Below are 13,887 nucleotides of genomic sequence, written 5' to 3' on the forward strand. Positions count from 1 at the left end.
ACATTATAATAAATGGAAAAGAGCCTAAAATATCCTCGAAGTATTGAAAATGGTACAAAATTACCCCATTCACCTATTAGCCCCCAAATACTCTTCACATCCACCTTTGGGTCCAAATTTACCCCTTCATTAACGGACCAAAATTAAAAAAAATTAAATAATAATTTTTAATTACGTGTCACTCAACTATTGGTTGTAATTTAATTATTTAAAATAATTTAAAACCTGCGAGTTTGCGCGATTTCGTGTCTGTATGAGAGAAATATATGCCCATTCGAAGTTGAATTGTCTAGATAAGTAAAGTCAAAATCGAATTTTAGCAGCGTATTATGGTCTTTTCACTATCCAATTAAATTAGCTTTTATTCGAGGTGAGTTTTCAATCAACAGACTTTCACCACTACTGTCAGAGAATTGGTTTACTAGTAGAACGATCAAGATCGAGACCATCAGATTCAAAAACAAACTCGAAGCCCTTGAAAGCTTGAATTCAAGTAAAATTCAATATTAAGATAAACTCAAGTTCAAATTCATTGAAGGTTCAAGATCAAGTTTGAAGGCCTTGAATTCAATTAAAACTGAAGATCAAGATAAAGTTCAAGTTCAAGTTCATCAAAGATTCAATAAAGTTCAAGTTTAAGTTCATCAAAGATTCAAGAACAAACTGCAAAGCCTTTGAACCCAAGATCAAGTTCAAAGACAAATTTAAGAATATCAAGCTCAAGAACCCTTGAATTATATATGAAAAGATGAATCAGAGAAATCATAGAGACTATAACATTCATATTCTAAAATCAATAAAATGATTATTGTTATACTTTTCAGCTCTTAATTATTTTTTTCTCAACGTGAATTTTATCGTCTACAAATAACATTAGCAATTCTTCAACACATATAGGCAAAACCTCTATGTTGACATTAAAAAGTTTTGATTCTTTGAAAATTCCTCCCAAATGAAACAGCACTTATTTAAGAGGACAAACAAATTTCAATTTGTCTTTCTATTTGTTGTTGGATTCAAGTTGAGCACTAGATAGGAACACTTTGTTGAAGGACATGAATAATTAGGTTCAAACCACTCACATATTTAGAATCATCAGTTGCCAAATACAACACTCCATTTGTTTTGGTCGATATCATCACTCTAGCAACATGTTTCGCGCATAAAAATGAGTCAACAACGTTTACATTAAACACATTTTTAATTACATCTAGGATGCTTGAAATCGGCTCACCTGCTATACCAGCATTACTAAACATTATGTCAAGCTAACCAAATTTAGCAATTGTTGCATCAACCGCGTTTTGAATGTCAGGTTCAATCGCAACATTGCAATGTACAAACACTATGTGTTCTGTGCCGATTTTATGTACTAATGAATTTCCTACATCGTCTTGAATATCTCCAATTGTAACTTTTGTACCATGTTGAATTTCCTAAAAGTCTAGTTGTGGCTGCTCCTATTCCACTAGCACCACCACCTTACCTTCAAGCCTATAAAAATAAGTTAAAACATAGATTAGTTTTATCATTGTTACTATCATTTTTGAAGCATAAATTGAAGTAAATAATAAATTAAAATAACTTTTTGGCTATTGGGGATCGTAGAGAAGAGGTGGACATATATGCCTAATTCTCTCAACCCTCTCTTCTCATAGCTTCCGCCCTTTTCACGGTGTTTGTTTAAATTATATAAATAAAATTGTATTTTCTTGTGTGAAAATCACAAGTCTAACTTGTATAGATTGGTGCCCAAAAAAAAGTTATTTTTATTGGACCTCTCAAATCTATTTCAAAATCACTTTAGGATGCAATTCTCCATCCAATTGATATTTTGATATATGATACTGAGATAATAAAATTATTTTATATGTTATAATAGGTGTTTTTTATTTTTAAAATTACTCATCCAACTTTTTATAAATATGTAGATACCATATTGGTGATTACATAACATAGAACTCTTGCACTTTCCGTTTATTTACTTTAAATTAAGGCAAATTTTTACATATTTTAGTTTATCTTACCTTTTATATATATATATATATATATATATATATATATATATATATATATATATATATATAAAATTTATTTTCAATCCAATTGAATTTTTTTTACAAAAAAGTTGTCGAATTATTCACTTTTGACTAACACCCTTAACTCTTTCGGCTAAATTAAAAATTAAAAATCTTGTTTAACATTGTTGTTAGGAGCTCAGAAGCATTTATTTTGAGAAAATATATTTATTTATTTTTTAAAAAATTAGGTGTTTGGCATACTTGTAAAACTACTTCTAAATGGAAGCAGAAGTAGTTTTTCTGCTATTGAAAAGAAGCGGAAAATTATTTTATCAAGACTAAAATGTCTCCTTCATATACATACCAATATATCTCTTGTTAATTAATTAACATATCCTATACGTTTGTTTTATAAATTCTATTCCATAATTTTTCTTTTTATTTTTAATAAATTTTATATTTTATTTTGCGTTTATATAGGGGTGTACATGACTAGGTTGGTTCGAATTTTTCAAATATCAAACCAAACTATGTGTCTCGGGTTTTTGAATTTATAAACCAAGCCAAACCAATAAAATTCGGGTTTTTTAATTTCGAATTTTTCAATTTTTTCGATAAAGTATTCGTATAAACATATAATTTACTTGTACTTCAAATATTTCTTTAGGACTAAAATGCAACTATCTAAGTAATTCCTCAAGAAAATAACAAAAAATATAATATGATTAATGACATTGAAATATCCAACAAAAAATACTAATAAAATCGCGTAAAACAGATATTGCAAATTAATAAGTCATAATGAAAATTGATCATAATTTAAAGTACTAAATCATGCAAGTTTAGTAACTATTAGTTACATGACTAAATATTAAAAGAAAGTAAAATTAGATCATGTATTTAATTGTCTAGATCTATGTAAAACTAAAAAATAAATATTCAATATTATTGTCATTCTTAGTGTTTAATTGATTTTTTTTTTACATTAGTATTAATTTGATTTTTATTTAAACTTTATTACAATTATCAACATGTATGGACAGTAATATTTATTAGATCTTTAAGAATTCTAACTTCCAAACATGAAATAAATATATTAAAAGATAAAAACTATGAAAAAGTATTAGAGATATTTAAAATTATATCAAAGTAAGTATTTTTATGTATAAAATAAAATTTTAAATTATATATATAGTGTCGGATTGTTTGTTCTTGGGTTGGTTTTTTTTAGTTGAAATCAAACCAACCCAAATATAGTCAGGTTTTTTTTTCCAATACCAACTAAGTCAAACCAAATCACTAGTTGAATTTTTTTTTTATTTGACTCGATTTACAGTTTGGTTCGATTTTCGGTTCGGTTACACATTAAAATTTTATTTTCCGATTGATGTTCCGGCATTCCAAATTGAGATATATAATAATTATTTATATGTGTCAGTTTAGGTCTTAAGCCTAACTCACGCCCCAAAGTTAGCTCAAAGGGAGGAGGATTGCCAAGCCTGTTAAAGAATTGACTCATCTCATTAACCGTCGATGTGAGACTTTTGTCATTCTTTAACATCTCACCTCACGCCCAGTGTTTAGCATCTAGTGCGTGAACAATTTTGATTTTGGGGTCACAACATCGGGTGGACAATTTTGATTTATGTGGGCCCCAATATCGGGAGAGACGAGCCCTGCTCTGATACCATGTTAAATTAGGTGTTAGTCCTAACTCACACACCAAAAGTTAGCTCAAAGGGAGAAGGATTGTTCAAGCCTTATAAGGAGTCTTCCCATCTCATTAACCATCGATGTGGACTTTTGTCATTCTTTAACAATATATGTTATAACTATTAAATTGTTTTATTTTAAAAATTTTATGTCTTGCTTTTTTATGATGAGTGTCTATTTACATACAAATATGTTAGCAATGGTAGATGAGGATCATACTTCTAGCTATTTCATTCGGAGTAATTTGTAATTTTTTTCATAAAATTTAATAAAGTTCAAGTTCATCAAAAATTCAAGAACAAGCTTCAAAGCTTTGAATCCAAGATCAAGTTTAAAGACAAATTCAAAAATATCAAGCTCAAAAGTCCTACAATCTATAGGAAAAGACGAATCATAGAAATTGTAACATTTTATATTCTAAAATAAACAAATACAATTATTGTAATACTTTTCCATCCTTAATTATTGTTTACTGAGAGCACTAGCAATTCTTCAATAATTTAATGTATTACATGTACTTTCGAAATTCCTCCTTATTGAAACATCACTTATTTAAGAGGACAAACAAAATCTCAATTTGCCTTTCTATTTGTTGTTGGACTCAAGTTGAGCAGTAGATAAGAACAATTTCTTGTAGGCCTCACCCAAAGCCACATTTGTAGTACTATAACCACCATCAATAACTAAATTCAAACCACTCACATATTTAGAATCATCGCTTGCCAAATACAACACTCCATTTGCCACATCTTGTTCCTCCAATAAAGCTCCTTTCAAATTCCCCCCTTCACCAAACCATTTCTCTGCCTTTTCTCTCTCGTCTATTCCTAGCGTTTTCAATGCCAATGGTGTCCCAATTCCACTAGGAGAAATACAATTAACTCTTATTCCGTATCTTCCTAATTCGACTCCAACATTCTTTGAGAGCCCCAAAACTGCATTTTTTGAGGCCACATAAGTGTGTGGCAAATCGCCATATGTCGTTGCCACCACACTTGCTGTGAATATAATGGAACCTTTTGTTTTGGTCGATATCATCACTCTAGCAGCGTGTTTCGCGCAGAAGAATGCACCAACAACGTTTACATCAAACACGTTCTTAATTATATCGTAATTTACATCAAGGATGCTTGAAATCGGCTTACCTGCTATACCAGCGTTACTGAACATTATGTCAAGCTTACCAAATTTACCAATGGTTGCATCAACCACGTTTCGAATGTCAGATTCAATCGTGACATTACAATGTACAAACATTATGTGTTCTGTGCCAATTTCATGTACTAACAAATTTCCTACATCGTCTTGAATATCTGCAATTGTAACTTTTGCACCATGTTGAACTAAAAGTCTAGTTGTGGCTGCTCCTATTCCACTAGCACCACCAGTTATAATTGCAATCTTACCTTCAAGCCTATAAAAATATTATTGTTGTTGTTATTATTATTATTATTATCATTTTCGAAGCATAAATTAAAGTAAATAAAATAAATTAAAGAAGGAAAATAACCTTTTAACTATTGGGGATTGTAGAGAAGAGGAGGCCATTTTCTCAAATTATGTCTTTTGCATATACAAGGGAGATTTAGAGGCTCTACTTATAAGTGGAAAAGAAAAAAAAAACAACAAAGCTCATGTGAGAAACTTATTTGCCTAATTCTCTCCACCCTCTATCCTCATAGCTTCCACTATTTTTCTAGTGTTTGTCTAAATTGTATAAATAAAATTGCATTTTCTCATTTGAAAATCAAGAGGTCTAACTTATATAGATTGGTGCGATATATATAGACCTCATGATTTTCAAATGAGAAAATGCAATTTTATTTATACAATTTAGGGAAACACTAGAAAAATAGTGGTAGCTATGAGGATAGAGGGTGGAGAGAATTAGGCAAATAAGAGCCTGTTTGGCGCAGCTTAAAAGGTGGTTAAACTGACTTAATATTCAAAATAACTTATTTTAAGTTGAAAAAAACTTATTTTAAGCCAAAAGTTAAAAGCTGGGGCAGGGGTGCTTTTTTTTTTTAGCTTATAAGCTGTTTTAAGTTGACCACATTTTTATCTTTTTGCCTTTAATATTTTTATACAATCTCCATATTACCCATATAACCCTAACATCTCTTTGTTTCATTTTTCCCTTTTCCGTTTGGCATAACAACTTCAGCACTTTTATCCAAACGCATAACTGCTTATTTTAAAAATAAGTTTCAGCACTTTCAAAAGTACTTTTTTAAAGCTGCTTTTATTAAGCCCATCCAAACGGACCCTAAGTTTCTCACTTGAGCAAATAAGTCATTTTAGGATGCGATTTTTGATCCGATTAATTTATTGACATCTGATATGGAGATAATAGAATTATTTTTATGCGTTATAATAGATGAATTTGTTTTATTTTTAAAATAACGCGTCTAACTTTTTATGATAAGATACTATATGTAGATAACTTGTTGGTGATTTAAAAGCTTAAAATTCTCTTGCACAAGGCGTATATGATTTAAAGTTTTTAAGGTAAAATAACAATAATAGGTTAGGGGCATTCTAAAGAGTAAAGTCAATAAATATAGTTTAACCTATTTACATTGTTACAATATTTTACATATTTTCAGTTTATTTTTACCAAAAAATTCCATAATAAGTTGTCAAATTATTCAATCTCCTCATTTTTTACTAACAACCTTAACTCTTTTTGGCAACTTAAATACTAGAAATATGTCTGTTTATATACAAATATTGTATCAATGGTAGATGAGGACTAGATATCTATTCAAAGTAATTTGCAATTTACACCATAACGTATGTCACACACTTTTGTAATTTACACTTCATATTTATTTTTTAAAATATTTTTCACCATAATCTCCTTAATTCATAATAAATTCATAAAATTAACTTTTTCAATAGTTTACAAAAAATTTTAAAAAATAGTTTACAAAGGATAAAATAGGAAAAACACGATAAGAAAAGCAATTGTATCAACACCTAAAAGCAATGGAAGTAAATATTGAGAAAAAACTCACTCAATAAATGTCTAAAAAGAAATATGCACATTTCGGTGACCACATCTTCAATGTAATTATGTAAATGATACTCTATATGAATAATTAAAATTCAGGGATAAGATACAAGTATCGATCTCTTAGACTATGACTGAGTTAATTTTAGAGACACGTTTTATCTAAATTAAAGTTTTATAATTTTAATCATAGTATAGGAATACTTGTTTTTTATAATGTTTATTAATTCAAGAGTTTTTTACAAGACTTGTAACGGAAGAATCCCTCACAATTCTACTTTCCGACGGATTAGTGACAAATGAAATGAAATATTAAAAGCATCATTAAATTTGGAGTAAATTGTTATTTCGTTTTGAACTGTTAACCGTCTTAAAAACACTTATCATACTTGATTAACTAAATTTAGATACACCTTCGATTTACTACATGACATATCAAGTTGTCTCGAACCCTTGTAAGAGCATGTGATTCTTAATAAAAAGAGTCGAGAGAAATATTGTAAATACCCTTAAAATTAACGAGAATTTAATGATATATTTCATTCAGTTTGCAAGATCGAGAATGTATTTAAATTCAGTTAGTCATGTTAAACTGTACTTTTAAAACTATCAATAGTTATTAAAATGAAACTAATGCTCCGCATCAAATTTAATGATTGTTTTAATACTTCTCTCTTATTTACTTTATTATTATATAAATACAAATTGTGTGGATATATACTCTATATATTATATATATATTTAAAGAAAAGTTGACTTAGGCTCCTCATATCATATCAATCTAACATATAGAATAATGCATATATATATATATATATATATATATACATCCTAAAAGATAAAAGCATTTTGTTTGTAGTTATTTTATTTGTTGCTGGCCAGTAGACTCCTAACCACCTCCTTAAATTTCTTGCTTCAACTACGTATTACATATATATCTTAGGGATAATATTCAATTATCTCCCTAGCGTATACTCAAAATTTCTACGATATATCTTATTTTTGATGAGGTCCTATTACCCCCTTCAATTTTTTTTAAGTAATTTATTACTCCTTGCGTGCCTACGTGGCAATAATAATCTGCAAGGTCGATTTGTTTGTTGAACACGCGCTGGGACCCACTGTTTCAGCTTTCGATAAAGTTACTTTACACTTCCCAAGTTTAAAAAGCTGGCGTTTACTCTTTTCCAAATTAATTTTACCAAAAAGTAGATGAAGTAGTAAGAGGGAAAGTGTTGCATATGTGGACGGGATCGATTTCAAAGGTTAGAAATTAGGTTTCCAACTGAAATTTGATTTTCGTTGTTGGATTTTGGGAGTTAATTTTTGGTTACAATGTAACATTGAATCGTTCTCATCCATACACAACTTATTCAACTCGGATTTTGTCATAACCCTAACTTTATAAACATTGTCAAAAAAAATAAGAATTAATAATCGACATAAAAAGATGTAATGAATATATTAAATTTTACTTTATCTTTTCAAATCAAGGAGCTATTTAACTTGAATGATAATGGATGGAGCTTCTTCAAAAATGAAGAACCATGAACCTGGGGTTATTTTTTGAAAAGAGGAAGAAGATGCTTTTGAGAGAAACAATAAAATTTATTTTTGAATTTTTTTTCAAATTGCTTTGACACATGGCTAATTTTTATTGATCATTGTTAGCCAAAATCTGCACTCACTCTGCACTCACGCGCCCTACATGGGTGAAATCACGACTATTGCCACGTAGACACGTAAGGGATAATAAATTATTTTTTTTAAAAAAATGGAGGAGATAATAGAACTTTATCAAAGATAAAGTGTGTCGTAAGAATTTTGGGTATAGACTAAGGATATAATTGAGTATTAACATATTTTATGACTTTTAAGTAAAATGCACATTATCTACTGAATTTAATTCAATCTCCTTATTTCACTCAATCAAACATGTCATCAATGCTTTACTTTGACTTTATAATAAAATGTCTTATAAGCTACTGATCGAATGACAAGATGGTTAGATAAATGTCATTCACACAAATAAAATATCTATATTTTAATACAGTTTTTAGTTTTTATCCTTTAAATATGTGTTCTTTAATTTTTTCCTTCAATATTTTAAGTAACAAATAAATAATCAAATATAATTATGATATTGAAATAACATTGATGTTTTCGTACTATAGTATTTCGCTAGTCATAAGACATAATAAGTTATGTAATATAACATATATAACATGTTGTATATCAAAAATATATTATAGGATTCGTAAAAGAAAACGTAAATTAACTTGAAATTTAATAACAAATGAATGAAAAAAAAACTCTTCGAGCTTTCTCCGCTCGCAATATTTTTCATGAGAGCACGTTGATTCTTGCAATATGTCAAATGCCAACGTAAGTCATTCAATTAATGCCAACTCTTTAACCCCCTACTACCCACTGCCCTAATACGTACACATACAAAAAATAAAAATAAAACTATACCTTATATAAGGACTTAATTTGTAAGTATGAAATTAAAATTCAAAAGAAACAAAAAGACAAGAAAATGGTACTCCCAATTATACATACCCTACAACTATCATTTTTATCACTTTTATTCTTCACATTTATTCTTATTACTACAATATCTTACACCCCTTTAACAAAATTACTTTATTTTCTCCTTACTACACATCTTCATTTTTTTCTATTATTTTCTCTATGTACACTTATTTCAATTTACTATAACTATCATACACGTCCACATAGGGTCTTTTTGTTAAACTATACATGTTACAAACCACCACCACATAGGAAATGTTCTTATAAAATTTCTGAATCATACGTTCTAAGAAATGTACATTTAGTCAAAAAATCCATCGATTTCATGCGTAACATTTATCTTAAATCCGGTTTAGGTGATGAAACTTATGGACCACCATTTATATTTGAAGACGATGATGATAATAATAATAATAATAATAATAATAATAATAATAATAATAATAATAATAATACTATGAACAATGTACCTACACTAAAAAGTGCAAATCAAGAAGCTAGAGAAGGGGTATTTTCGTCTATCGATGAACTTTTAGGTAAAACCCTAATCGAACCTCGATCGATAGACGTTGTCATCGTTACATGTGGAGGGTTTTCGCCTTCTCCTTCACTCTCTTCCCTCGTTGTGAACCGTTATAACCTTAGATCAGACGTGAAGACGTATAATTTAAGTGGAATGGGGTGTAGCTCCGGGGTACTTTCGATTGATTTTGCAGCTAGGGTTTTACGTGGGAGTCGAAAAGTCCAAAATGCCCTTATCGTTATTACGGAGAGCATAACTTTAAATTGGTACCATGGTGAAAATCGTTCAATGCTTGTTACAAATTGTATTTTTCGTGTTGGATGTGCTGCTGCTATAATAAGTAATAATCCTAAACTTTTCAAAAGGGCAAAAATGGAACTTATTCATTCTCTTAGAACTCATCATGGTGCCGATGATAGTTCTTATAGAGCTGCAATTCAAGAGGAAGACGAAAAAGGTACGTATATATTTAAATACAGTCAAACGTCTTTATAACATTCTCGTTTGTTCTGATATCGTTTAACTATTGTAAAAAGCATATAATAATAACAATAACATGAAATATCAATTCTATCGTATGACGAATGTATAACATTTCATGTCTTTCTAGGAACATGCATCGTTGGATATAGCTTCATTTAATTAAGAGTTTTAAGATCTATATTATGTAATGATATGTTGTAAAATAGCTTGTAATTTATAATTATAACTTGATAAAAATATACTTAATTATATCAATTAAATCCTTTGATATTATCCATATAATATTCTAGAATCGGCCTTATAATTTTTCTTCATTTGACATTATTTTTTAAAATTTTTAAAGTATATTTAATTTTAAAATTTGTCTATTTTACTTTTTTGAAAAGTTTTTAAAAACATAAACGAATTCATAATTTAAATTTTATATGAGTTCTATCTTTAAAATTTTTAATATTAAACATGAGTATTATTGAAAATTATAAGTTGATATCCACCATTTGTTGTAACTACAATGAATTTTCACACAAAAAGATTGGATCCAGAAGAACCTAATATATTAATATATTATATTTATCTATGATTTATGAATTTACAAGTGTAATTTAAAAAATTTCTTTCTTTCTTAAACTCAGTATTGTATTACGATGACAGGTATTACCGGCATTTCACTTACAAAAGATTTGGTAAGAGTGGCAGGGGATAACCTACATCAACACATTAAAATCTTGGCTCCACGTGTCCTTCCATTAACACAAATCACAAATTATATTTACTCAATCATAATGTCTACAATATTGCCTCAATCAAAATTCAAGCCAGTGGTTCCTGATTTTACAACAGCTTTCCAACACATGTGCATACACACAGGTAGTTCAGATATCAAATGAATGAGTTAAGCTAAATTTAAATTTATTTAATTATGAAAAAATATATAAGTATTTTTCTAAATTATAATCGAAATTTTAGAGACATATTTTAAATTATACTAAAGTTTTATTACCTCTTGAACTTAATTTTTTTGTAATTTTATATACTTTTTGTCTTATGTGATGCACTCCATGACTCCACACAATTGAGGCGCAATATGGGAGATATTTGGATGTCACTTAAGCTAAAAATATGCACAAAATTATAAAAAAAAAATTCAAAAGATAATATGACCTGAATTTTGTTAAGATATATTTCTGAGATTTCGATTATAATATCTAGGGGGATACTTGAGCATTTTTTTCTTTAATTATATAAAAGTTATTTGCACTGAAGTTAGTTATACTAAAAATTGTTGACAAATAAATAATAATTCAACTTTGCTTGATTTTTGTTAAGTTTTAATTTTTTTCTATATAATTTATTTAGTAATAACTATATAACCTTCAACTCTATTTATTATGATTACACACCTCTTTTTAAAAAATAATGCTATATCTTTATTTTTAATATGTTTTTAAAAAAATATTCTCTTCTTTTTTTTTTTGAAAATAATGTAGTTTTAGCTTTTCTCGTGACATGTTTAAGGTTACGAGAATAAAGACATTTTGATATATTTTTTAAATTTTTGTGTCAAGTCAAACTATGTCATTTTTTTTTAAATAAATGAGACGCAATATATTAAGCAAAAAAATCTTTATAAAATATGACAAAATTTCTAATTGATCACTATATATCAGTGCAAGTTATAGATGAACTAAATACTAATGATATAAAAAAATGAATTGATTTTGAACTTCTGATATATGTTTTTCCTATAGATAAAACAAAAGTTCAAGTGGGATCAAAAATCAAAAACCATCTCTTGATAATGATTGATTTAATATATGAAACATATTAATTTTATGAGCTAATTTTATCGTTCGATGCATGTAGGTGGGAAGGCAGTAATAGAGCAAGTTAGTCGAGTTCTAAAATTGAGTGATGAAGTAACAGAGGCAGCAAAAATGACTTTGAATAGATTTGGTAACACATCAAGTAGCTTAGTATTTTATGAGTTAGCTTATTTTGAAGCACAAAAAGGTAAAGTGAAAAAAGGGGACATAATGTGGATGATTGCATTTGGGACAGGTTTTAAAGTTGGAAGTTTGGTGTGGAAATGGATTCAAGATTCAAATCAAGATTATGATAATCCTTGGAATGATTGTATACATAATTATCCATTGAAAGTTTGGTGAATTAATTTCAATAAATTTATGACAATAAAAAAAAATTTATATATGGTGTAGAAAGAGAGAACATCACCATATATGTATTAGTTAGTAGTTTATATAGAAAAAAAAAATGTAATTGGATAAGTCTTTATCCTTTGTGATGTATTCGAAGGTAAGGTCAAGCCCCCCTCTCTGTATCCGTTTCATTATATATAATTTCGAAAAAAATCAAGGTTGTTTTAATAATTTGAACAAAAGAACATCTTATTCAATACTTTGTTGTGTTAATCAACAATTCCAATACTTCTGTTTAAATACTTAGTTATTCGTTTATAAAACTATTTTCAATACTTTACACATATAAACTATTTATAATCGACTAATTTAAACGGACTCTAATTAATATATATAACTAAACGGTAAAATTATTATTTCTTATCTATTATCTCTTATCCTATCAACCAAACGGATTGCATCACTTAGGTTTCACTCCATGTATATCAACATGACAACAAATAGTTCAACATTTTTTCTTGGCTCAATGCACATTTTCAGGAAAAGATACCTCCTCCATTTTAGTGAGTTCATTTATTAATTGTTAATAATGAAGAAATTAAAGATATTAAAAATAAAATTATAATAAAATAATATAATCCATGGTTATTGAATTCCTGAAATGCCCCAACACAAAAAGTTTTTTAAAAAGAAATTATTTTTATCATTATCAGAAAATATTATTGTGGCTATATTTATTTTTATCCTCTTCGTGTATTCTTTATTAACTTTGTCTTTGTGAAATATTTTTTATGGGACTCAGCATTAAATAATAGAGCTTTGATTATATTTGAATCATTCATCGTAGCGTTCTTTTGTGGATGACACTCTCAATAGAATTTTCTTCATGTTCAGAAAACTTGAACCTGAGACTTTTAATTAAGGGTGAAGCAGTTCTACTATGCATTATTTTTTGTGTACGAGAAAGTAGAGTTAAGTTTGAATCTAATAGAATAATCCAAGTGCAATGTTTTGGATCAAAATAGAACTCTAATTAGGTTTTGGGGCTCCATGCAAATCTAAACAAGAATTAAATAAGAGACAAACTACAATTAAAGTGTGACCTAAAGTCATTACAAAAAGGTACACTATTTTGTGTATATTATTTAGTATTTCACTATTAGTAATTTCTTTTTTCGAGAATAATCTATATTCGTTGTAAAAAGGGAATTATATATTTATATTAATACATAGTAGTTTTTGTTTTATTCCTTTTTAATTGAACTAAGAGTAATGAGCTAGAGAGCAAAATATGTACTAGGGAGACTAATATGCAAAAACCACCTTTTATTCATAGGTTTCAATGAAGTACTACTAGTAGTGTTTATAACAAATAAAAAGTCATTTGACAAATAAACAGGGACGGATAAAATATATAATAAGAAAAACAGTCTAAATATTCTC

General features: G+C 28.1%; 2 protein-coding genes across 2 annotated transcripts; one reads left to right on the forward strand and one right to left on the reverse strand.

The window, feature by feature from the left end:
- Positions 1-4,125: 4,125 nt before the first annotated feature.
- Positions 4,126-5,468, reverse strand: LOC101257450 (short chain aldehyde dehydrogenase 1). The gene is made up of 2 exons (XM_004252515.5): positions 5,245-5,468; positions 4,126-5,148 (listed from the first exon to the last, which is right to left on the reverse strand). The coding sequence occupies exons 1-2, from the start codon at positions 5,280-5,282 to the stop codon at positions 4,320-4,322; spliced, it is 867 nt and encodes a 288-aa protein (XP_004252563.1). The 5' UTR covers positions 5,283-5,468; the 3' UTR covers positions 4,126-4,319.
- Positions 5,469-7,700: 2,232 nt separating this feature from the next.
- LOC101255567 (3-ketoacyl-CoA synthase 17-like) lies at positions 7,701-12,663 on the forward strand. Its single transcript, XM_004252589.5, has 3 exons — positions 7,701-10,262; positions 10,940-11,155; positions 12,152-12,663. Exons 1-3 carry the CDS (start codon positions 9,287-9,289, stop codon positions 12,451-12,453), a joined length of 1,494 nt encoding a protein of 497 aa, XP_004252637.3. The 5' UTR covers positions 7,701-9,286; the 3' UTR covers positions 12,454-12,663.
- The last annotated feature ends 1,224 nt before the right edge of the window (positions 12,664-13,887 follow it).

Source organism: Solanum lycopersicum, chromosome 12 (assembly GCF_036512215.1).
Source record: "Solanum lycopersicum chromosome 12, SLM_r2.1".
In the NCBI taxonomy this organism is placed as follows: Eukaryota; Viridiplantae; Streptophyta; class Magnoliopsida; order Solanales; family Solanaceae; genus Solanum; species Solanum lycopersicum.